At 51.8% G+C, this 25,631-nt stretch overlaps 1 protein-coding gene across 5 annotated transcripts; it reads right to left on the reverse strand.

Annotated features, from left to right (window-relative positions):
- Positions 1 to 93: 93 nt before the first annotated feature.
- PLEKHA4 (pleckstrin homology domain containing A4) lies at positions 94 to 25,529 on the reverse strand. 5 transcript variants are annotated; one of them, XM_053905581.1, is made up of 21 exons: positions 25,278 to 25,529; positions 24,964 to 25,149; positions 23,125 to 23,214; positions 21,928 to 22,035; positions 19,210 to 19,282; positions 18,990 to 19,090; positions 18,727 to 18,836; positions 17,909 to 18,124; positions 17,212 to 17,503; positions 16,515 to 16,586; positions 14,968 to 15,015; positions 14,737 to 14,817; positions 14,431 to 14,580; positions 13,062 to 13,160; positions 10,218 to 10,358; positions 9,466 to 9,565; positions 9,316 to 9,392; positions 2,349 to 2,510; positions 1,391 to 1,449; positions 905 to 1,017; positions 94 to 558 (listed from the first exon to the last, which is right to left on the reverse strand). In XM_053905581.1, the coding sequence occupies exons 3-21, from the start codon at positions 23,206 to 23,208 to the stop codon at positions 290 to 292; spliced, it is 2,355 nt and encodes a 784-aa protein (XP_053761556.1). In that variant the 5' UTR covers positions 23,209 to 23,214; positions 24,964 to 25,149; positions 25,278 to 25,529; the 3' UTR covers positions 94 to 289. The 5 variants fall into 5 exon arrangements, with proteins under 5 accessions (XP_053761556.1, XP_053761557.1, XP_053761555.1 ...); XM_053905582.1 differs by lacking the exons at positions 24,964 to 25,149; positions 25,278 to 25,529 and adding an exon at positions 23,664 to 24,232 and having other exon boundaries at positions 17,224 to 17,503; XM_053905580.1 differs by lacking the exons at positions 24,964 to 25,149; positions 25,278 to 25,529 and adding an exon at positions 23,664 to 24,232.
- Between the last annotated feature and the right edge of the window lie 102 nt (positions 25,530 to 25,631).

Here is a 25,631-nt window from a genome sequence, read left to right on the forward strand (position 1 = left end):
CACTCCTCGGGACGCTGGAGTCCACGACTCCAGCTCTGCCCCTAAGAGACCCCAGTGTCACAACCCCAAACAGACAGAGAGAAAGCTATTGACTAAAAGTTCAAAGTTTTAATCCGAATTTGGACAAGTGTTGGGAAAAATCAAACTTTGGCGATATACACTTCTCCTCGGGCCACCCTGGGGACCAGACCACGCCCCCACCGCGCCCTGAGTGGCTCCAGATCTCCGGGCGGTACCTCGAGGCCACGCCCTCACGTCCCGATTGGCTGCGGCGCTTGCGTGGGGCAGGTCAGAAGCTGGACTGCAGCAGAGTGACCCGCAGAGGCCACGCCCCCTCTTCTTGGGTCAGGGCGGGAGGGGCGGTCCCGGATTCCCACGTGGGCTCCCAAGAGGCGGGGCCTGCGCCACGCCCACTACCCCCGTGGGAGCACCCAGCCGAGCTGGAATTACTGGAATTAGCCACTGGAGACCTCGGGGGCGAGGTCACCTGGGGGGTGGGATCTGACGGAGGCGGTGGCGCGGGGGGAAGAGGGTCTCCTCGGGAGTCCAAATTTCCACCTGGATAGCACGGTTGGGGGGATGAGAATGGCAAACTTTGGGACACAGGAGTCCAGACCCCCAGGCCTTTCCTCTCAGACCCAGGAGTCCAGTCCCCACCCTCTCCTCCCTCAGACCCACAGGTCTGGCCCCAACCCCCTCCTCCCCCAGACCCAGGAGTCCTGAAACCCTGTCCCCTCCTTCCTGGGATCTGGAACTTCGGAGCCCTCAAGGGCACTTTCCTCACCAAGACAAAGGATTTCCAGCAGCTCTCAGACCCCTCCCGACCTGCACCAAGGATTCCAGGCTCTGTCTGGCTCCCTCTTCCCTAAAACCCAGGAGTCCGAGATCCCCAGCCCCTCCTCACCTGTCATCATTCTGTGCCACTGCGACGCCTCAGTGGCCAGAGCTTGAGAGAGGCTGAGGACTCTCTCCCGGTGACCTTCGGATGTTGGCAAATAAGGGGTGGTGGTCCTCGGACTAGAACAAAAGAGATTTGCGGGGGCGTCTACAATTAGCCAGTACCACAGGGCCATGCATGTCCTCCCAGGAGTTGTAGTCCCTAGCACATATCTCTAAAGGACTTTAAACAGAGCTTGCATTATGGGATTTGGAGTCTATTCCCTGTTAAATTTCACCCGCTTTCCTAACAGAGAAAAGGAGTTTCATATCGATCCAGTTCTGCAGTTTGGGAAACTCCAGTTCTCACTGCGGATCCTGGCCTTTCTGGTGGCCCAAGAATTCAAGCATCTCTAAAAGTTTCTGCAGTCTGTATATCTTAGTACTCAAGAGACAGCAAGCAGCCTTTGGCAAATTGATTTTCTGCTTCCTGCCTCACTTTCCACTTCCTTACCTGCTCCAGGATCCAGAGCTTCTGAGCCATTTGGGGGCTCCTGAGTGTCCCTGGACAGGCTGCAAAGGAATCGGGGCATTAAAATTCCTCACCTGGAAGTCCTCATGGTCTGATTTTGAGGGTGAAATGAAGGGGGCTCAGAGAGGGAATGAAATTGCCCCAGAGACACTGACAATGTTTAACTTTACATGCACTCCTGGAAAACAGCAAGGGTTAAGAAAGTACCCCCCCCCCCCCAGCCATTTGCATGCGGGGAAATGGCTTACTGCAAAGCACCCTTCTCCATATGACCTACATAAGACCGACAAATGACCACCCTCTTGTTTACCTATGACAAGACAAGGCCAGAAACAGACCCTCCAAATTCACAATTTACGCCTCATAATGGAGTAGCTGAGCTGTTGGTCCCCTCTAACCCCCTCTCACTCCCCTGAGCTGTTGATGTCTGGCTGAGACGCCTTCTAATTACAAAGACAATCCCAGCTATAAAATGACCCACCTAGGACTTGTCTAATTCCTCCTAGAAAAGTCTCACACACATCGTGCTGATCGTATCTTCAGCTCTGGAATGCTCTCCCCATTGCAACAGTATGAATATAATCATCTCCTTACTTGCTCACTTCCCTCCCCAACCCCCGCTCCCCCCCCCCCCCACCCCGGCTTTGATCACGCAGAGGAACTAAAAAAGAAAAGCTGGGCCCGCAGTCCAGACCTGTGACCCCCATTCTGAACGAAGAACAACACTGGTGAAGCGACACTGTCTCTGCCTCTCCTGCCGCACCCCCACCCCACTAGGGGAGCCATCACACGGGCACACAGATCAGGGGTGAGTCTGGAAACCCAGTTCTGGGTAAAGCGGGAGAGAAATGCCCATTTTACAGAGAAGGAAACTGAGCCTCAAACTTGAAGGAGAGGATCCGTTACCACCCCACCTTGTGCCCTCTGTTCTTCCCCTCACCCTTTGTTCTCTGTCAGGCTGGCGTCTGGCTGGGGACAGTGTTCTCCCCAGAGTGAGGTGCCGGGGGGAAGCAGGGCGAGGGAGAGGCCGTCCAAACTCCTGGTTTCTGCGTATTCTCTCCATCTGCTCTTGGGCACTCATCCGAGGCCGGGCGAGGGGGGCCTGGGGAGACGAGGAACGCTTGAGGCCCCAACCTTGGTGCTCCCCTTAATCTCTTCCCTGAACCTCTCTCGGCCTCCAGTCTTGCCCTCTCCCCTTAAGGTCCCCACCAGATTCAGGGCGATCTTTCTGCGCCGAGAGCAGACTTTGTCCTCCCGCGGCTCCGAGCACCCTCGGGATGTTTAAGGCCCGACCGGCCTCTCTGGCCTCAGTTCCATCAGCTGCCCTGTTTGAATCCAAACCCCCAGCCCGACAAGCACCCACACTTCCTGGACATATCCAGCTTCTCTGCATGAGTAGTCGAGATTCTGGGTTTTTTTGTTTTTGTTTTGTTTTGTTTTTTACTCTTTATTTATTTGTTGGTTTATTTATCTATTTATTATTTTTTTTAGTGTTTATTTATTTTTGAGAGAGAGAGAGAGAGAGAGAGAGAGAGAGAGACAGAGTCCAAGCTGGGGAGGGGCAGAGAGAGAGGGAGACACAAAATCCGAAGCAGGCTCCAGGCTCTGAGCTGTCAGCACAGGGCCCAACACGAGGCTCTAACTCATGGACCTCGAGATCATGACCTGAGCCGAAGTCGGATGCCTAACCGACTGAGCCACCCAGGTGCCCCAGTCTTTATTTTTGAGAGAGGGACACACACAGAGTGCAAGTAGGGGAGGAACAGAGAGAGAGGGAGACAGAATCCGAAGCAGGGTCCAGGCTCTGAGCCATCAGCACAGAGCCTGACGTGGGGCTTGAACTCACGGACCGCAAGTTTACGACCTGAGCTGAAGTCAGACGCTTAACCAGCTGAGCCACCCAGGCGCCCCAAGAAACAACTCTTGAGTCAACTTAGACACAACAAAAGGAAGAATGAGATGTATTAAAAAAAAAATTTTTTTTTAATGCTTATTTACTTTGAGAGAGAGAGTGAACAAGTTGGGGGAGGGCCAGAGAGACAGGAGAAAGAGAATCCCAAGTGGGTTCTGTGCTGTCAGTGCAGAGCCCAATGTGGGGCTCGATCCCATGAACCACGAGATCATGACCTGAGCCGAAACCTAGAGTCAGACGCTCAACCGACTGAACCACCCAGGCGCCCCAAGAAGGAGACGCGTTAACTAAATTGTCAAGAGGATCGACTTGGGTTGGCCTTTGAAAGGATTTGGGGAGCTCTCTCTGGCCGTCAAAATCAGATGAACAACACACACAGGGAAAATGCCACGTATAACTGGAGTCGGCCCCCACAAGCCAAGGAACCAGCAGAAGCTAGGACAGGGGCCTCAAACAGATCCTGGCACCTTCAGAGGGAACACGGCCCTGCTCACACCTTGATCATGGGCTTCTAGCCTGAAGAGCTTAAAACGCAAGAGGACAGGGGCCCCTGGGTGGCTCAGCCGGTTAAGCGTCCGACTTCGGCTCAGGTCATGATCCCGCAGTCTGTGAGTTTGAGCCCCGCGTCGGGCTCTGTGCTGACAGTTCAGAGCCTGGAGTCTGCTTCGGATTCTGTGTCTCCCTCTCTCTCTCTGCCCCTCCCCCACTCATGCTCTGTCTCAAAAATAAATAAAATCATTAAAAAATAATTAAAAAAAAAAAAACACGCAAGAGGACAGAGCTAAATCAAAGGCGGGGGTGGGGTGGGGAAGAAAAGTGTGCTAAAAAGAAACCAGAAGTCTGGAGAGAACCCCAAGGGTGTGGCCAGACAACCCGTTCGCTAAGAGATTAGGCATGTGACATGGGGATCCAGGAAATCATCTCAGCAGGAACACTGCCAGCTTGAACCGGAGGGGACAGAGAGGGACTGAGATGCAGGAAGGCTGTCGGGACTTGTCAGCTGCTCCGGGCAGGAAACAGGCAGACGGGGCTCTCCTGCCGCAGACATGTGTCCTTAAGGAAAGGGGGCCGTGTGGACACAGACACATACAGGGAGCTAGCCACAGATAAGACACAACAAAGCTGTAGCTATAAGACCCCAAGCAGAGCTCTCTGACCCGGAGACATGCCATCCGAGCTTCTGGGCCATGACCTCCAGGCAGTGACCTCTGGAGTGTCCCACGCTGTGAGGGACTTCTCCCACAGGAGATGTTCGTTGCTCTGAATTGGACCACCCTGCAGTTGGCGGATGGGGTTCTGGAGGCCAGAGTTCTGGGCTCCTGAGCGGCCCTGTACAGATGTATGTGTTGCTCACTGCCCAAGGGCTGAGCCCTCCACCGACCAAGTCATGCTCTGCCCTCCCAGAGGGGGTGCGTGCCTGTCTCCGAACTCACAAAAAGGCATCCTGTAGGCTAGCAGAGATGCTGGCTTTAGGAACATTTGCACCAGCTGTTTCCCTAGTAAATTCCCCATTTGGTAAATTCTAACCTACTCTTGAAGGTCTCTCTACCTTCTGGGTAGAGAGTCTAGGCTCTGAGGCTGAGTCTGGGAGCTGCCCGCTGGTGTCCCCCAGAGCCCCTGAGCTATTGCCATTGCACCACGCACACGCCTCCCTCTCTTCTCATCGTGATCCCGTCTGAGGCTCCCCAAAGCCTGAGATGTGGCCTGATTCAGCTCAGCGATCACAGCGTCCAGCGAAACCCAGTACACAGGAGCCCAGGGCCCACAACAGCCCCGATGACTTGAATAATCTCAAACTTGAAGTTCGGAATTAATCAGCATATTCAAACCTGGATTCCTCACCTTCCTTCCACCATCTCCTGAATGGTAACTGCACTGCCCCGGAGGCCCAGGCCAAGGACCCAATCGTCACTCCCGACTCCTCATACCCTACCTGTAATGTGCCAAGAAATCTTACTGGCTCCCCCTTCCAGATCAGTTCCAAAAATCTCCTATGCGCAATTCTACATCCCCCCTCCCTCCCCTGCCACTGCAAAAATAAAACAAAAAAAAAAAAAACCCCAAAAAACCTAAAAACGGACACGTTTTCTTAAACTTGGTGCCGATATCCACCTGGTATTATGACGTACGGCATCGTCACCTGAGTCTCAGCACATCCTCTGTCATGCGGGCCCCTGCCATCCGTGGCTACTTTCTTGCTTTTTGTTATTTATGACTTTTGGTTTAAACTGACCTCCAAGATAAACGAAGGAGCCAAAGACAGCCCCGTGGGTTACGGTGAAAAGAAGCAACAGAAATATTGGTAACGGGCACCTGGGTGGCTCAGTTGGTCGAGCGACCGACGATTTTGGCTCAGATCATGATCTCACAGTTAGTGAGATTGAGCCCCGTGTCAGACTCTGTCCTGGGTGTGGAGCCCGCTTGGGATTCTCTCTCTCTCTCCCTCTCTCTGTCCCTCCCCCGCTCGTGCTCCTGCTCTCTCTCTCTGTCTCTCTCTGTCTCTCTCTCTCAAAATAAATGGATAAACTTACAAAGAAAAGAAAAGTAAAGAAAAAAAAGAAATATCTGTGACTTCTAAGAGCTCAGAAGAAAAATCCAAGCACAGATGTAGGGCTCCGCGAATGTTTCAAATGGCCCTGCAGGGGGCGCCCTGGCTGGTGAATTCAGTCCAAAGACCGGGTAACTCTGATCTCAAGATGGTGAGTTCGAGCCCCACGTTGGAGGGTGGAGAAAAAGACGAAATAAGGGCTCAGTTCTCAGGGAGTAAGAATCCCCAGCCCCTTCAAGCGCCCGTCCAGCCGGACCAAGAATCAAATTCACACCAGACAGATTAAGCGGAGAAATCCAAATGTGACAGCGGACGCACGGGGAGTCCGCACGGACGTGGAGATTCCAGTGGCTGTCAGGCAAAATGAGGTATGCATATCATTCCGAACCAAGGACAAGGGGGTAGGGGCCTGGGACTCTAGAGGGAAGGGACGCACTTCACAGAGAGACGAGAAGGGGAGGAGATATTTGGTAATGAGATGGTTGTCCTGCCATACAGATGGGCCACTCAGATCAAATTTATCTCAGCCAATAACCCTTATTCTGGGAAAGAGCTCTGGTTTCGATTTTTCTATGTAGTTAAGGGAGGCACCAATGTTTCTCTTGGGCCCCCAGGGTCTCGATTGCCTTTAGCTCAGAATAATCTTCATGCTAAAGTGGCCCATCTTGGGGAGGCCTGCCCTCAGCCCCTACACAGTTCATTGCTGACCTTCAACAGTGTGGATTTATTAAGTGACCAAGAGATCCCAACCGATTTGCTCAATTAAAATGAGACACCCCAGGGGCGCCTGGGTGGCTCAGTCGGTTAAGCCGCCGACTTCGGCTCAGGTCACGATCTCGCGGTCCGTGAGTTCAAGCCCCCCGTCGGGCTCTGTGCTGACAGCTCAGAGCCTGGAGCCTGTTTCAGATTCTGTGTCTCCCTCTCTCTGACCCTCCCCCGTTCATGCTCTGTCTCTCTCTGTCTCAAAAATAAATAAACGTTAAAAAAAAATTTTTTTTTAATAAAATAAAATAAAAATAAAATGAGACACCCCAGGGGCGCCTGGGAGGCTCAGTCGGTTAAGTGGCCAACTTCAGCTCAGGTCATGATCTTGTGGTTTGTAGGTTCAAGCCCCGCGTCGGGCTCGGTGCCGACAGCTCAGAGCCTGGAGCCTGCTTTGGATTTTGTGTCTCCCTCTCTCTCTGCTCCTCCCCCACTCATACTCTGTCTCTCTCTCTCTCAAAAATAAATAAACGTTTGGGGCCCCTAGGCGGCTTAGTCGGTTAAGCGACAGACTTTGGCTTAGGTCATGATCTCGCGGTTTGTGAGTTCGAGCCCCCATGTCGGGCTCTGCGCTGACGGCTCAGAGCCTGGAGCCTGCTTCGGAGTCTGTGTCTCCCTCTCTCTCTGCCCCTCCCCCGCTCATGCTCTGTCTCTCTCTCCCTCTCTGTCAAAAATAAATAAAACATTAAAAAAATTAAAAAAAAAAGTGCCTGGTATTTATAATCAATTTTTAAAAATTTTTTCAATGTTTATTCTTTTTTGAGAGAGAGAGACAGAACGGGAGCCCGGGAGGGGCAGAGAGAGAGGGAGACACAGAATGTGAAGCAGGCTCCAGGCTCCGAGCTGTCGGCACAGAGCCCGACGCGGGGCTCGAACCCACGGACTGTGAGATGAGGACCTGAGCTGAAGCCGGATGCTCAACCGACTGAGCCACCCAGGGGCCCCTATAATCAATTTTTATTCCACGGAACTCAATCGATCATTCGGTTGTTCGTTGCTATATTTTTAAAAACTTGACATTTAAATTCAGACGTTATTTATAAACCAAATCCCGTTTAAGTATGAACATTCATACATTTTGCTAGAGAAATGTAACGTGTTTGATTAAGGGTGGCGCTGTGGGGGGATATTATAGAATATACAGCATACGCATCGTATTACCAGCCTGGAGTCTGCAAATGTTTGCATTTTGAATTACATCTGGGTCCCGGCCTCAGCGCTCGCCCTGCGGCTTGTTCCCCGCACGGCCGTCAGAGGGCGCCGGTTCCCGCTTCGGGCAGCTCAGAACCCTCCAGGGCTCCGGGCTCACCTAGGGCCACAGGACCACGCATGCGCGATCCACGCCCTTGCCCCATCTCTCCTGCCCTCTCCCCCTCTCCCCCGTCGCTGGCTTCCTCGGTTCCAGACACGCTGACTTTCTACCTGCTTCTGCAACACCGCAGGCCCAGTCCTGCCCCAGAGCCTCTGCAAAGGCTGTTCCCCTTGCCTGTAACGCTTTTCCACCAGATATCCCCAAGCCTCGCTCCCTCACCTCCTTCAGGCGGCTGCACAAGCGTCACCCTAGACCAAGCCATTTACAATTGCACCCCTTCTGCCGGCATCCTAGACCTTCTCATCGTGTTCTGCTTTTACCTCTTTAGCCCTTATAACGTATAAAATAATGTACAGTAAATTATAATCTGCCTCTTCCCACTAGAATGTCAGACTCCTGAGGGAAGGATTTTTTTTTTTTTCCTCGTTCTGTTCACGTGTGTGCCCTCAGCGCCTGAACAGCTCTGTGCAATAGAACTTTCTGCGATGGTGGCAATGTTTTGTATCTGCCCTGTCCAACAGGGCAGCCTCTGGCCAAGTGTGGCTCCTAAGAATTTGAAACGCAGTGAGTGCAAATGAATTTTTTCATTTTCCTTCATTTCAGTGCATTTTTTAAAAGATTTTATTTTTAAGTAATCGCTACGCCCACCATGGGGCTCGACCTCACAACCCCGAGATCAAGAGTCACACGCTCTACTGCCTGAGCCAGCTGAGCCAGCCCCTCGTTCTAATTCATTGATTTCTTTTAAGTGTTTACTTATTTATTTTTGAGAGACAGAGGAGGAGGGGCAGAGAGAGAAGGAGAGAGAATCCCAAGCAGGCTCCGTGCGGTCAATGCAAAGCCTGATGCAGGGCTGGAACTCACGCACCGTGAGATCATGACCTGGGCCGAAATCAAGAGTCGGATGCTTAACAGAGTTCAGCCACCCAGGTGCCCCAAATTATAATTCATTTAGGCTTAAATAATCACATGTGGCGACTGGCTACCTTATTGGACAGCCAAAGGGATATTTAATAAATATTTGTTGAATGAATGAATGAATGAATGAATGAGATACTACATCTAGGCACTATTTTCAACCTAATGGGCATTCACTTAGTTTGAATATGCAAATCAGCTCTAGGCGGTAGGTACTCCTATTAGCTCCGTTTTGCAGAGGAGAACATAGAGGCAGAGAGGTTTAATAAGTGACCCAAAGTCACACAGCTTAGAAGCAGCAGAGACAGAATTCAATCCCAACGCTCAACCAATCTCTCTCTCTGCTCTGGGGTGTGGCCCTAGAACTCCTTTCTCGCAGCTGTCTCCCCAGAGTGGGGGGTGGTCAGACTAAAGGGTTACAAGATGGACCCGAGGAGGCTGGATGGGCTGCCTACCTTGGTTCCCGGCGGTGGGGAAACAGGACGACGACTCTCAGGGCTGGAGGCCCGGGAGACCCTTGGAGATCCAAGACCTGGGAGGACAGAACGGGACTTGGTGAGGACAGGAAATGCCAAGCAAGTCCCCACCCGGGCCAGGACACTCACCTGAGCGAGGGCTGGGGAGGTCTCTGTCACCCCCGGGCGGCCGCCCCCAGTCAGCCTCAGGGGACCTGGATGAGCTCAGTTCCAAGGACTCAGGCAGGCTCTGGCGTGGTCGGGAGAGGAGAAGAATGCTTATCATTGTCATTTTTCAGGCACTCGGCCATCAAGACACAGCATGAGTAGGAGTTAAGACTGAAAACCAGGAGCCAGACGTCCTAGTTTCACATCTCAGCTCTGCCACCTACGAGCTGTGCAACCTTCTTCAAGTTACTTTACCTCTCTGGGCCATATTTCACCTTTGAATCCATGTCTGAAGATTGAATCCATGCATGTAAGGCACTTAGAACAGTGCCTGGCACATAGCAAGGCATTTTAAGTGCAAGGTTTTATAATGATTATGCATCTGGCGCTGTGATAAGCACTTTATTCGCATTATCTCATTGAATCCCCTCCTGTAAGGTGGCAATTATTATCCCTATTTAACATAAGGGGAGGGGTGCTTGGGTGGCTCAGTAGGTTAAGGGTCTGACTTGGGCTCAGGTCATGATCTCACGGTTCATGAGTTCGAGCCCCATGTAGGGCTCTCTGCTGATCAGCACAGTATCCTAGATACTTCCAGAGCCTAGGATACTTGCCTGGGGTTGGTTAGCTGAGAGAAAGAAAGGGAGAGAGAAAAAGGGGGAGTGGGTGATGAGTTGGGCCAGGGCAGATGGGACAGGGAGCTGGGGGTGGGGAGAGAGGCTTGTGCGTCTCACCTCCCTCTCTGAGGACTCCTCGCCTTGGAGTGCAGGGGATGGGGAGTCAGGTTCAGCGTTGGGGGGTGGTTTCTGGGGGCCCCCCAGACCTGCCAGCGTGTCTTCCACCATCCATAGTTGCTGCTGAGCAGATGCTCTGTCCTGCGGGGGGAGGAGAGAAATCCGGTACTCAAAAGGTGGGAAAATGCCAGGAGGGTTAAAGATGGGTCTGAAATCAGCGAGGCTGTATTTATGGAGTCATAAACGCATGATGTATGCATGTGAAGGCTCTTTGTGGATATCCATTTCCATACAGATATCCCTTTGACCCATCACAATTTATCACAAACACTGGCTTTTCTTTTTTTTTTTTTAACTTTTTAATGTTTATTTATTTTTGAGAGAGAGAGTGGGAGAGAACAGGGCAATGGGCGGGGACAGAGATTACTCGGATAATTTTATCCTACTCTTTTAAAAAAAAAAGTTTTTTTAATGTTTATTTTTGAGAAAGAGAGAAAGAGGGCAACCAGGGGAGGGGCAGAGAGAGAAAGAGGCAGAATCTGAAGCAAGTGCCAGGCTCTGAAATGTCAGCACAGAGCCCGACGCAGGGCTTGCACTCATGAACTGTGAGTTCATGACCTGAGCCGAAGTCAGACGCTTAAGCAACTCAGCCACCCAGGCGCCCCAACACTGTCTTTTCTATACTGCTCTGCAGTTATCTCCATTATAAGTTTGAGAGCATATAAATATATGTGAATCTGCTCTTGAATATCCTATTCTATCCCTTTTGTCTATTTGTCTAAACTTGCGACATTAGTACACTGTCTTATTAACTGTAGCTTTGCAGACAGACATGACATTCACTTGCCTTAGTCCTCCAGCTTTTGTTTTTGGAGGTTGCCTTGGCTACACTTAGTCTTTTGCCCTGATGGATACAATTTAGAGTCATTTTGTCAATCTCTACACAGAAACCTCCCAGATTTGTACTGGGATTGTAAATCCCCACTGGGGAAATCAATCTGGAGAGACTACATCTTTATATTATGGTATCTTTCCTATCCATGAACATGGTATATCTCTCCATTTATATAAGTCTTCTTTAATTTCTCTCAGTGATGTTTTATGGCGTGCCGAATAGATGCCTTGCATATCTTTCATTAGATTTCATCCTGGATATTTCACTTGTTTATGTCAATTACAAACACTATTGTTTATAAATATTCTCTATTCATTGGTACTAACATACAGGAAGACCATTGATTTATGCGTATTATCCTTGCATTCAGTGTCCTTGATGAATTTGTTTATTCTACTAGCTTATCCAGAGATTATTTTGGATTTTCTACATATATACAATCATGTCATCTATAAATAAAAATAGGTTTACTTCTTTTTCTCTGCTCCTCATACCTTTATTTGCTAGACTTGAGATGAAGGCTTTTCTCCTTTTTACAAAAATACATGGACTGATTTTCAAGTGTTAAAGTAACCTTGAATTCCTGTAATAAACCTAATTTGGTTCTTTGCATATACTGCTGGTGCCAAGTGATTTTTAACACCAGTGGGGAGGGGGATTAGCAGTGAGAGTGGATTTTAGGAAGAAGGGGGAGGGGTTTAACATGCAGAGAGCAGCGCTTAAATCTGAGTCTGCATTTAATACTAGAAGTCAACGTTTTAAACTAAAGATATGTGATCTAGAAACTTGATCATTAGGTTTATTTTTTTATTTTTTTTAACATTTATTTATTTTTGAGACAGAGAGAGACAGAGCATGAACAGGGGAGGGGCCGAGAGAGAGGGAGACACAGAATCAGAAGCAGGCTTCCAGGCTCTGAGCCATCAGCCCAGAGCCTGACGCGGGGCTCGAACTCACGGACCGCGAGATCGTGACCTGAGCCGAAGTCGGACGCTCAACCGACTGAGCCACCCAGGCGCCCCATTGATTATTAGGTTTAGAATGAAGAAGTAGGGTAGGGGGTGAGCCTGGCTGGCTCAGTTGGAGGAGCATGTGACTCTTGATCTCAGGGTTGTGAGTTCAAGCCCCATGTTGGATGTAGCGATTACTTAAAAATAAAATCTTTAGGGGCACCTGGGTGGCTCAGTCAGTTAAGCATCTGACTCTTCATTTCAGCTCAAGTCGTGATCTCATGGTTTGTGAGATCCAGCCCCAAGTGGGGCTTTGCACTAACAGTTCGGAGCCTGCTTGGGATTCTCTCCCTCCCTCTCTCTGTCCTTCCCCTGCTCGTGCTCTCTGTCTCTCTCAAAATAAATAAACATTTAAAAAAATAGGGCGCCTGGGGGGCTCAGTCGGGTGAGCCTCTGACTTCAGCTCAGGTCATGATCTCACGATTCGTGGGTTCAAGCTCTGCATCATGCTCTGTGCTGGCAGCTCAGAGTCTGGAGCCTGCTTCCGGATTCTGTGTCTCCCTCTCTCTCTGCCCTTCCCCCCCTCTCTCAAAAATAAATAAATATTAAAAAAAAAAAAAAAAAAAAAAAAAAAAAAAAAAAAAAGGAGTGAAGCTTGAACCAAGTGATTGGATTTGGAACTAGAAATTCCGGAGGATAAATGAAACAGCAAGAGTCAGGACACAGGATGTGGCAGGGCTGAGGGGTGAAATTTTGAACCAGAGGACAGGGCTTCAAAATTAGAGAGATTTAGAACCAGAAGAGAGAGTGATTCCAAACAGGTGTGTCTTAAAACGAAGGGCAAGGTCTTAACTACAATAAAGGGTTCAAAATGTAAGGAAAGGATGTAAGGGGAGGAGTTTGAAACGAAGTGGGAGGGGCTTAAATGCCAAAAGGGTTTCAGTGGCGGACAAGGAGCCGAGGCTGGAGTGTGGGGTCTTGGGGCTGGGGTATGTATACCTGGGGGGAACCAAGGTGCAGCAGGTACTCCAGAGTCTCTCTCAAGCTGCCCAGTTCCTGTTCCAGGCTGTTGTATGTGTCCCAAACCCGCTCTCGCTCCTCGGGTGCCCAAAACAGGGAAACACAGGGTTAGGACGCCCACCCACCAGATCTTTCCCCACTCCATTTTTTCCCAGCCCGAGGAGGAGGAAGGAAGGCCTGGTCTCCAGTGCCCGGATGGGGGGGGGGGGGGAGGGGGGAGGACACATATGGACTACAATTCCCAAGAGCCCCTTTGCTCAGACTACTAGGATTCCCCAGAGTCTATAAGGAACCTGCCATTCCAATGAGCTGCTAGTGTAGACAAATAACAGGTTTCCCTAAATTCTCTGATTACCTCTGAACTCCACTAGGGTGGAAGAGTCTACAGATCTAGTAAATTCTTGGGACAGTCAAGACAGAGAGAGAGAGACCCCCAGGGTCTCTAAGCACCCCCAAGGAAGAATCATTATCATCACAGCTAATATTTATTAGGTGCTTACCATGTACTAGGCACCGCACTTAGCTCTCATTTATTGAATTCTTGTGAGGTAGGTATTATTAATGTCCCCATTTTACAGATAACAATAATTATAGCTAACGTTTAAATATTTCTTACCATCTACCAGGTACCTAACTTTTAAATATTCACAAATATATGATATATACATGATATATATAGAAAATATATTACATAATATATAAGTTAAATAATCACTCATTTATATATGTATATTATAGATTATATATGTTTAAATATGTATGTATTTAAGAAATTTTTACAATGACTGTGTGTACTAAATACTATTTTTATCATTTCAAGTTCATCGAAGAGGCATCTGAGGGGGCAACTGGGTGGCTCAGCCGGTTGAGCGTCTGACTCTTGATTTTGGTTCGGGTCATGATCTCACTGTTTGTGAAAGGGAGCCCCGGGTCAGGCTGTGCACTGGCTGTCGAACCTGCTTAAGATTCTGTCTCTCCTTCTCTGTCTACTCGTCTTCTCTCTCTCTCAAAGAGAGAGAGAGAGAGAGAGAGAGAGAGAGAGAGAGAGAGGCATCTAAGGCCGAGAGGGATCAAGTAACTTTTCTAAGGTCACACAGCAGGAGCTGAGATTCAAAACCAGGAAGCCCATGTCAAATTCACCCTCTCAAACCACTGAATTAAGTCTGCTGTTTGTTGGCTGTTTGCCCCTCACTCTCTAAGACCGTCAAGATGACTGGTTTAAAACCCGGAAAGAGGGGAATGCTCAAGAACCACCTTCCCATAAGCCTCTGCCGGCAGGTCCCCTTCACTGACAACTTGTAGCGTCCTCAGGCCTCCTGGGAGGGCATGCTCCTTCCTAGACGCTCACCTGAGTCAGGTGACAGAGAGTGGCCCTCACACTGACCAGTCGGTCCTGCAGGAGGCGCTGGCGCCCCCAGGCCCTCCCTGGAGCCGCGGCCTCCCTGGTTGTTTGGCTCAGCTGCTGCCTGGTCAACTCCAAGGCTGCTTCTAGCTTCTCCTGCACCAAGACGGAAGGTGGTTCAACTTCTGAATCCACGTACAGCCCCAGGGAGAGAGAGACGGTGTCCTCCCAAATCCTGGGGCGCGCCGGGGCTCAGGAAGGGAGAGACGGGTGGAGAGGCCAAGAGTCCTTCCCCGTTTCGGAGCCTCATACCTTCTCCTCTTGCCTCTGGTCTATCTCCTCCTGTAGCCTCCTCAGGAGCCGGTCCTGCCCACACAACTTGGTCAACAGAGTCTGGAAAGAGGAGGACAGGAGCTATTTATGGACCAGATCTGGCTCTTCCCCTGTCCTCCCTGCGGCCACGGCCACCACCACCGCCACCATCTAAAGCATTCTCTTCCCGCCTCTGAGAACTCGGCAGGGGTTGGGCCAGGGAGGACTTACATCTGTCTCCAAGCTTTGGTGAAAAGCTGAGTCAAGGGGGGGACCCGGCTGAGGAGAAAGAGAAAAGCCAGGGGTCACATGGACAGACAGGTCTTTATTGTAGCCCAGTGCTGAATCAAGCCCTGTTTCTACTGACAGACACCTTTCTCCTTATTAGCTTTGTTCCAAGCTTTAGCAAACCTCAGTAGGCCAACCGCCAGATTCTTGGCTTTAGGGAGATCCAATGGGCTCTGTTACCAAACAGCTATAGCCATGTTATGACTCGGGGAGAAAATTCAGACATTCCTTTTTTATTTTTTTTTTATTTAAAAACTTTTTTTGTGTGTGTGTGTTTATTTACTTTTGAGAGAGAGAGACAGAGAGAGTCAGAGCACGAGCAGGGAAGGGGCAGAGAGACAGAGGGAGACACAGAATCCGAGGCAGGCTCCAGGCTCCGAGCCATCAGCACAGAGCCCGATGCGGGGCTGGAACTCACGGACTGTGAGATCATGACCTGAGCCGAAGTCGGACGCTCGACCGACGGAGCCACCCAGGCACCACACAGACATTTCTTTTACGAGAGAAAATAAAATAAGGATGCTCACTACTACTGTTACAGTTTCACACACTAGTAGAGATCTTGACCGATGCTATTAGAAAAGAAAAAGAAAACAATACGAAGTGTAAGGATAGGAAAGGGAAAAGTAAAACCACTATTATTTACAGATGATATGCTCACCTACCCAGAGAAACCAACAAAATCAAAGAGTGATCAGAATAAGAGAATTCAGGAGCGCCTGGCTGGCTCAATCAGTGGAGCATGTGACTCTTGATCTTGGGGTTTGTGAGTTCAAGCCCCACGATGGGTGTAGACATTACTTAAAAAAAAATAAATAAATAAATAAAAATAAAATAAGAGAATTCAGAAAGGATCCCAGAGGAAAGATGAAGTTCCAAACATCAATCATATATCTCTATACCATCCATAGCTAGAAAACAGAATTAAAAAAAAAAAAAAGGCGGGTGGGGGGGGCACCCGGGTGGCTCAGTTGGTTAAGCGTCCAACTTCAGCTCAGGTCATGATCTCACGGTCCGTGAGTTCGAGTCCCACGTTGGGCTCTGTGCTGCCAGTTCAGAGCCTAGAGCCCGCTTTGCATTCTGTGTCTCCCTCTCTCTCTGCCCCTCCCCCCCCCCCATGCTCTGTCTCTCTATCAAAAAATGAATAAACGTTAAAAAAAAAAAAGAAAAAAGAAAAAGATACCATTCAAATAGCTATAAAAACTATCAGGAATTTAGGGATTACCTTAACTAAGAGCACACAAGATCCCTGCGGAAAAAACTTAAAACTCAAATATATACCCGGAAGATGATATGAATGAATGGAGAGATATTCTATATGCATGCCACCCAGTTTGCAACAGTCTTAGGAAGCTAACAGAAGAGTCTGCCAAGGGACCTGGAAATACCCAGTCTTCTCTAGGCACCCAAGTCCGGGAGATGACATTCTCCATAGCAAAGAAAGCAAGGAAGGGGGCTCTGGCAGATTCAAGGTGCTCCAGGACACCTACCAATAAAACCATGGAAGCCCGGGTCCCGGGAGCTCTCGGGGGTAGCTGGAGATACGTGGAGCCAGAGGGGGCCTGGGAGGAATATCGAAACAGAGATGGTTAGAAATTGGCATGTTTTAGTAACAAATATTAGAGTGGATGTGTCCAGAATTGATGTGACTCAGGAGACTCACTGAGGTTCAGAACTGAGCCCCACAACTGTCTCAACTACCTGTCCTCCAGCTATGTGCCACCGTGGGGACACATAGGATGATACTAATGGGACAAGCCTGGCAAAACAGCCCCAGGGACCAAAGGAAGTTGTAATCTACTCTCACTCTCACATCTTTGGTGAACTGTAGATATTCTGGGCTACAATCCTACGATGCTCAGAGAAAAATAGCAAGTGAACATCTTGGAAAGAAACTGGAGACAGAAGACAGGTGTAATCCACACTACTTCTCCCAGCATGGTCTTGGAGGACAGTATTTTGGACTACAATCCCCATAATACTTAAGGGGTAATGGCCAGAGACCAGCCCAAAAAGACAGCTCTGAGGACTGATGGGAGATGAAGTTCACTTTCCCCCTCACATCTGAACCCAGCTGTGATTATGCTGAACCACAATCCCCATGATGCTCAAGGGGCCATGGCCCGCAGACCAGCCTGGAAAGACAGCCCGTAGCCATATGGGAAATGTAGTCCCCCTCCCCATTACCTCTCTGCTGACCTGTGTTCTGGCCTCCTGGCTCCAGTGCTGGGGACTCCTGGGGGGTCTTCCTCCCCCAGCCTCAGAGGAAGGTCCTCTCCGGGGAGTGGGGGGCCTAGAGAGTGTCTGGCGCTGGGGGCCCCAATCCAGGGCAGGCCGGACATCGATGCGACTCAGAGGGGTATGGGGTCTGGCAAGAGGTGCTATGTCACCCGAGGTCGGAGGGGGTCTGCGCGCAGGAGCAGAACGGGGCCGGGGGAGGCTCAGAGGGGATGGAGGGCGAGAGAGGGGTGTGAACAGGCTGTTGGGAAGAGAGAATAGGGGAGCTAGGTCAACTAGAGCCCCTTCACCCCACTACCCACCCAGTCACCCTCATGTGTGCGTCTCCTTCCAAAGTGTCTGACGGTCCCTCTGGAGTAGAACTCCCCTCTATTAGCCAGAGCATGAATATTTTCCCCCTTTGTGGCATCTCCTCTTTAGGACTTGCCCCGCATAAGAACTCCAGCAACTCCCACCTACTCAAGAAAGAAAGCTCTAAGCCTTACCGGGAAGCAATCCCAGTCCCTGCCCTCCTCTTAGGCCACGCCCCCAACTTTTTTCTTTTTTTTCTTTTTTTTTTTTTTCCTTTTCTTCCCCCACCCGCTTCTTCTTCCCCTCCGATGCTTGGCCCTGTAAAACCTTCTTGTCCCAGACTCCGTCAACTCACTCGGGGCTCCTAGTCCTCCGGATCCGAGGTCCAGACTGGAGGTCGGCTGTGGGGCTGGGAGTGAGCAGCCCAGGTCGTCCGCGACCCCTGGACAGCCGAGCCACCTCCGGTGATTCTAAGCTGTGCCTCTCTTCCCCTCTGCTCACCTCCGGGGGGCCACCGGGGCCGCCAGGGCCCTCTCCCGGCTGGGGAAGTGCAGGTGACCTGGGTCGCCCGCTAACAAGTGGGTACAGAAAAAGACAACACTCCTTTGTGCCTCATAACAACCCTTATTCCCGCTTCACGGATGAGCACACACGGGAACATACATAGAATAAAGCGAAGGTGGTGCAGTATAAATCATTGTTCAGATTTTGCAGATGGGAAAAATGAGGCCCAGAGTGTGGCAGTGACTAGTCGGGGGGGGGGCGGGGGGGGGGGGGGAGTGTAACAAGGTCCATCTGGGTCTCTGGACCCAATGTCCCAGACTATGAGTCTCCAGCCTGAAACTTGGGTCAGGCTGGGGCAGTGACGGTCTTTCTATATTTGACATTCTTTAAGTGGCAGCCTTAGGGATGGAGACTTCCGAGGGAGCCAACCAGGGAGGGTGGAATATTGATGGGCGGGGGCTGGACAAAGTGGTGGGTGGGGCCTAGAAGAGAAAGACTTTGCTGATTGGAGGAGATGAATCTCCCTGGGGGGTGGGACTTGAAGGGCGGAGTCTCCTGAGCTACAAGACAAGTGATTGGACATTGACGAGGCAGCGCCTAAAGGGGAGGGGCTGGGGATTAGGGGGACCCAGATTGGACGTCAGGGCCACGGCCAGGACCTATACTCACTAATCGTCCCCCTCTGCGCGAGAGGCCCGGCTCAGCGCCCTCAGCCAGCCCCGCAGGTCCTCCAACGTGTCAGCGGCCAGAACATAGGTCCTCATGCCTGGGTGCTCAGCCTGCGGGGAAAGACAGTTGGGGACGTGGACGCCCGCGACTTCTAGAAAGGAGGATGCCACGGACCCTGGTCAAGACTTTTTATCTCCAATAATGGATGCCCCAATGACTGCCCCCATTGCCTAGTGCCTTAGTGACCCCAGGGACGGACTCACGGTGAAGGTGAAGCGCCGCCCTCGGGGGGCTCCTGGCCCATCTGGCCTGATACTGTAGCTTGGCAGCAGGACGCTGCCCAGGACGCTCTCCTCGCGGCTGTCTGCAAAAGAGGGGCTGGGCTCAGGGATCACACAGGGATCTGGAGGCCAAGAGGCCAGAGGAAAGGGAGGCGGTGGGGGGTGGGGGGCCCGTCCACCCCACGCAGGCCAGGGCACTGACCCTTGTAATAGAAGAGGCAATGGCCAGAGAGGACGAACCAGCGGCGTTTCCAGAGGCGCAGCCCGGAGCTGTCCTGGGGAAACAGAGCAGGAGGGGAGGCCTCAAGAGACGGGAAGTAGGGAGAGGAAATGTGGGAACGGAGACAGTGACACCTGGGGACGGGGACCCATAGAGAGAGCGCAACAGAAACGCGTTTGATGCAATGGATTGAGTTGGAGAGCTGGAAGCCGGAGCGTCGTGGTCGAGCGACCATAGATTCTGGACAGTCAGACCCGCGTTTGGTTCCTAGCTCCACCCCTCTCAAACTATGCCATCAGACTAGTCATTTCCTGGCCAGGCCACTTGTGTCTTCTCATCTGTCAACTGGGGATTGAGAAGTTCCTGGAAGGCTGGAACGAGATACTATACAACACGTGGGCAGGCACTTTACATACCACGACTCGGTCTGATTACGCTGGAGTCTGAGGCACAGAGAGGCCAGGGAGGTGGCTTGAGCCACAACCCTAATCCTGTATCTCCCCATCTCCTCTGCCAGAACTACTCTCTCTCCGACCTCCTGCCCCTCTTCTTTTCTTCCATCTGTTCCTGCAGAAGCCAGCATGATCCTTTGAAATTAGAAGCCAGATTGGGGGAGTCCCCTGCTCAAAACAGAGCTTACAGTCACACCTAGAATAAATCTTACCCCCTCTCTCTCTCTCGTTTTAATGTAGGCTTCACACCCAGTGCACAGCCCGACTTGGTGCTTGAACTCACAACCCTGAGATCAAGACTTGAGCTGAGATCAAGAGCCGGACGCTTGGGGCGCCTGGGTGGCTCAGTCGGTTAAGCGTCCGGCTCCTGGTTTCGGCTCAGGTCACGATCTCACGGTTCGTGAGTTCGAGCCCTGCATCGGGCTCTGCGCTGACAGTGCGGAGCCTGCTTGGGATTCTCTCTCTCCCTCTCTCTCTGCCCTTCCCCCGCTCACGCACTCTCCCTCTCTCAATAAGTAAATAAATAAATAAAATTACCAAAAAAATACATTTAAATAAAAGAGTCGCTTAACTGACTGAACCACCTAAACGCCCCTCCTTACTCTCTTTTACAGGCTGGCAGGGAATCTCTCACACTTGGTCCTGCATCAGAATCACCAGGAGGGCTTGTTACATTATAGCTTCCTGGGTCCCATCCCCACAGTTCCTGAGTCAGTAGATCTAGGGTGGGTGGGAGCTGACCGTGCCATTTCCAGCAAGTTCCCTGATGATGCTGAGGATACTGGCCAGGGACCACTTTGAGAACCACTGCCCTGCCACTCCTTCTGTCTCAACCCTTGGCTGGCTCCAAACACCAATCTTTGGCCTGCTGCAGGGCCTTTGGCTTTCGGATTCCTTCGGCCCCCAGATCTTAACACGATCGGCCTCATTCATGTCACGATGTGATGAAGTGATTCATGTCACTTAGGCCTCAACTCAAATGTCATCTCAGAGACGCCTTCCCTGACCAAGAGTCAAATGGTACTCGGGGCGCCTGGGTGGCGCAGTCGGTTAAGCGTCCGACTTCAGCCAGGTCACGATCTCGCGGTCCGTGAGTTCGAGCCCCGCGTCGGGCTCTGGGCTGATGGCTCGGAGCCTGGAGCCTGTTTCCAATTCTGTGTCTCCCTCTCTCTCTGCCCCTCCCCCGTTCATGCTCTGTCTCTCTCTGTCCCAAAAATAAATAAAAAACGTTGAAAAAAAAAAAATTTAAAAAAAGAGTCAAATGGTACTCTGCCACTTTTATTTATTTTTAAGTTTTTAAATGTTTATTTTTTGAGAGAGAGAGAGAGACAGAGAGAGAGACAGAGACGCAGAGCACAAGTGGGGGAGGAGCAGAGAGGGAGACAGAATCTGAAGCAGGCTCCAGGCTCTGAGCTGTCAGCACAGAGCCGGATGTGGGGCTAGAACTCACACACCGCGAGATCATGACCCAAGATGAAATCACTGCTTAACCGACTGAGCCACCCAGGGCCCTGGTTTTTATTTATTTTAGAGAGAGAGAGAGAGAGAGACCGAGACCTGGAGAGGGGCAGAGAGGGGGGGGGGACAGAGGATCCGAAGCAGGCTCTGTACTGACACCAGAGAGCCCGATGCAGGGCTCCAACTCACGAACTGTGAGATCAGGACCTGAGCCTAAGCTGAAGGCTTAACAGACTGAGCCACCCAGGCACCCCCCCTCTGTCACTTTTCAGTACCTCCTCCTGTGTTACTTCTTCAAAGCAATTCCTACAATCTGAAACAAGCTAATGTATTATCCGTCTCTGCCCTGCCCCATCCTGAATATACTATAGATACTTGTTTGTCTTATCTGGGCTTGGCACCTTGTAAATATTCAGGAAGTGGTTGCTGAATGAATGGGTGCATAGAACAATGACAGAAAAAGGGGGGAAGGATTGTTAGAACAAAACGAGGGGTGGGGCGCATGGGTGGCTCAGTCTTCAGCTCAGGTCATGATTCCACAGTTCACGAGTTCGAGCCCCTCATCGGGCTCGCTGCTGTCAGTACAGAGCCCGCTTTGGATCCTCTGTCCCCCTCTCCCTCTGCCTCTCCCCCATTTGTGCTCTCTCTCTCAAAACTAAATAAATATCTATTTTTTAATAAAAGAAAAACAAAACACATTCGGAGACTTGGAAGAAGAGAAACAGGGGACAGCCAGGGGGACAGCCTCTAGCATCACTCGGTGTCCTTTCCCTTCACCCGCTCACCCCACCTGCTTATGAAGCCAGCCTCGGATGTGCACCGGGAGGTTGGGGTCCCTTCTGAGTGCATTGCCTCTCTTCCCGAAGGCGTGCACTTTGCTTACTGCCCGGGTAGGCTTCTGAGGAGAGAAGGAGGACAGATGTGAATGGGGCCTTGGATGGGCTTGGGGGAGGCGGTGCATTGGGAGTCAGGCAACCCAAGACCCAACTTCAGTCGCCCTTAGAAACCACCCAAGGAGGGGACTGCATTCTGAGATCAGAATTGGATGTGTGCGTTACAGAGCTAACAGACACTTTTAATGGGCGGACGGAGCTGTTTGGGGGAAAGGAAGAGACTACTGGCTGACGAGGAAGGAATTTGGGGATGAGGGGTCTAACTGAGCCAGAGATGTAGTGGAGTCTTTGGGATCTGAATTGGAGATCTTGCCTGGGAGGTCCCCATAATCAAGAAAGATCTCCATGCAGAGTCCCTGGTGATGGGTCAGCTGAATGGAAGGATGTTTCAGTGCCAGGGAGTGACATCCCTGAGCAACCATGACCAGAGACAGACGGTTCCAAATCCCTCCCTCCCAATAGGAGAGGAGCCCCTTCTCCTGTCTACCCAGGCATCTCCGGCATCCATAGCCAGGGTCCCCCAGGATGCCCTGCCCTGGGGATGGCACCGAGTTGGGATTGAATCTCTAGATTCTGAGCTTGGTAAAGTCTAAATGAGTGAAGACAATGGCAGAGGACAAGGAAATGAGTGTCACTGAACTTGGGGCTGGGGCGATGACTTGGGAGGCAACTATCTCAGCCCTCTTGAGAAAGATCTTTTCCTTCTCGGGTTTCAGAACTGGGTAGATTGGATGCCTGGAGCTGGGACAGGGAGTTTTCAGTCCCAGTCAAGGGTAGTCACCGCCTGAATTCCTGGGGAGAGCCTCATGGCTGGGGAGTAGCCTTAACTTAGCAACCAAGTCAAGCGAGATTGTTACTCTGGCTTTGAATTGGGAAAACAGGAGGGGTGGAGACAGCTGGGAGCGTCTCTAAATTCCTAGCTGGGGCTAGTGGGCAACTGGGGACCTTGCTAGGTGTGGCAGATCCCATCGCTAAGGATCCTGGCTCCTAACAACAGAATCCCTTGAGTTGGCACGGAACCAGGGCTGGAGAAAAAGAGGATGGGGCAGCCCAGAGCCCCGCCTACCTCCCCTGCCCTTCCAAGAAGCTCAAACCTTGGTGCTCAGGCTGCCCAGGGAGGAGATGGTGGAGACGCTGCTGGCCAGGCTGAGGCTGCTCCGGGGTCTGCCCTCCTCCATCAAGGGCTTGGGGAGAGAAAGAAAGGGGCTGTGTGCGTGTCTCTGCAGCTGACCCGGCTGGGGACAGAGACGGGGTCAGGGGCTCGCAGGTCGGAGGAGGCTGAGGAGAAAGAGCCTGTTGTCTGGGGACTGGGGGGCTGGGGGAGGCCCTGGCCCGGGACTGCATACCAAGAGCGATGCCAAGAGAGGTGGGCGGCATTGGCAGCTGCGGGGAGGGGGGCAGCTGTCTGCCGCCCAAGACAGGGAATAGGGGCTCCTTTATTCTTGCCCCCTGCACTCTCGCCAGGAATTTGACCCTCTCTGTGCTTAGGGAGCCCCATTCCCTGCCTCTTCGCGGCTGCCCCCAGCTACCTGTCTCCAGCCCTCCCACACGCACCCCTAGGCCATCCCTGCCAAGCCCTGACGCCAGGAATGCACGCCCAGGCAGTCCCTCCCAGGCCAGCCAGGGAACTTACCAGCTCTGGGGTCCCAAGGATGGGGGTAAGAGCGCCGTGCGGGCGCTGGGGCACCCAGCTGCAGTCTCCCTCCTTTTCTGGCTCTTGGGTGCTGCCTCTCAGACCTGTCTGCCTTCTCACCTGCTCACTCGCACACTTCTTGCTTTGTGTCACTTCTGGTCCCTCTTGCCTTTTTTGAGGCTCCTAACACCTTGTCTCTGGCCCCAGCTTGTCTGTCTCTAATCTGTCTCTTCCAGTCTCTCTGGCTCATTCTCTCCCCTGCCCGCACCCCCTCTCCCCCCCCCCCCCCAAGCACTTTCTCTTCCAGTCTTTCTGTTTCTGTTCCAGATCTTTTCTTCTCTGACTCTGAGTCTCTTTTCCTTAGATCTCCATCTCGTTCTCTCCCCCTCTCTCTCCCTCACACTCAAGCTCTTCCTCTTTCTCTTTCTCTCTCTCTCCCCGTCCCCACCGCCGCTGTTTCCTTCTCTCCCTCAGATTCCCCTTCTTTCTTCCTCCCTCTCCGTTTCTCTTTCCTCTCTGCTGGTCCGCCAGCCGCCCACGCTGCTGTCTCCCCTTCCAATCCCGGCTGACCCCGCCCCTCTCCCCCCCCCCCCCCCCCCGCCAGCCTGACCCCTGGCTCGGCTGCCCCCACCGCTAAGGGGAGGGGCTGCCCCCACCCCCACCCCGCCCCTGACTCCTGGGTCCCTGCTGGGCCGGATTCCTAACAGTTTGGAGAGGAGGAGCTGTGGCCTGGACTCCAGGGCCTGGGTCATTCACTGGCACCCTGAAGGGAGCTGGGATCCTGGAACTAGAGGGGGCTCAGACTTCTGGGTACCTGAAAAGGTGTGAGCCTGGAGTCGGGACTCCGGAGTTGTTCATGGAGCCGGGGATCCCGGAAGTGTGTTTTTGAGTGGACGGGTCCAGGTTTTCCAGGGAGGAGGGAGTGACCCTGGATTCTTGGGTAGTGGCTAGGGCAGGGTCAAGCGGCCAAGGTCAAACATCTACCCCAGATCCAGGTGAGAATTGTGTTCTAGACTGAGGATGCCCCCCTCGGGAGGGAGGCATGGTTCCTGGGCAGATTTGGAGGAGCAAAATTCTGGACCAGGTAGGGGGGAGGGGCCAAGGAACTGGGACGGTGTCCCTGGGCCTGGAACTTGTGGCAGGAGACCCCATTCCCATGAGGTTCAGTTGATGGTACCCAGCCAGAATTTCAGTCTGTGTATGAGCTTTTGTATGAGTTTTAAGTGGGTGAAATCCAGGTGTGGAGCCTTGTGCTTGAGACCAGGAAGGAGTCTGAATTTGGGGGTTAGAATCTACTCACCAGGGGCGCTTGGGTGGCTCAGTCGGCTAAGCCTCGGACTCTTGATTTCAGCCCAGGTCCGTGATCTCATGGTTCGTGGGTTCGAGCCCTGCTTGAGGCACCTCGATATTGGAATTCTCTCCTCTCTCTGCCACTCCCTCTGCTCCCAGGTGCACTCTCTCTCAAAGTAAATAAACTTTTAAAAAACTGAAGAAGAAAAAAAAAAAAAAAAAAAGAATCCACTCACTAGATATTTGTTGAGTACCTACTCTGTGCCAGGCACTGAGGAAAAAAAGCAGTGAGCAAAGTCAAATGCCTGACTTCAGGGTGCTTACATGCTTGTTTTCATTCACAATCAAGTCTAGGCTCTGCCATGACCGTTTTGGGCAAGCGACTCCGTTCCCCAGCCTCAGTTTCTCATTTGTGAAATGGAACCGATGCTCTCCCTCGCCGGGAAGGAAACGGACCGGCTGCGAAGGTGGAAGACTCTAGACTGGGGCCTGCTGGTTAAATTGGGAAGGGGTGGGAAGGCGTCTTGCCACCCCAGCAGGAGTTGGGAGAGCGGCCCGGCTGCTGACACCGTCGCCGCGTTTGATTGACAGCTCGCCTGTTTCGGGGCGTGGTCACGCTGGGAAACGTCCCCGTGTCGTCACAGAACCCGGAATCTCCGCGAGAATTCCAACTTTCCT

Source organism: Panthera pardus, unplaced genomic scaffold, assembly GCF_024362965.1.
Source record: "Panthera pardus isolate Hobbes unplaced genomic scaffold, ASM2436296v1 HiC_scaffold_18, whole genome shotgun sequence".
Lineage (NCBI taxonomy): Eukaryota > Metazoa > Chordata > Mammalia > Carnivora > Felidae > Panthera > Panthera pardus.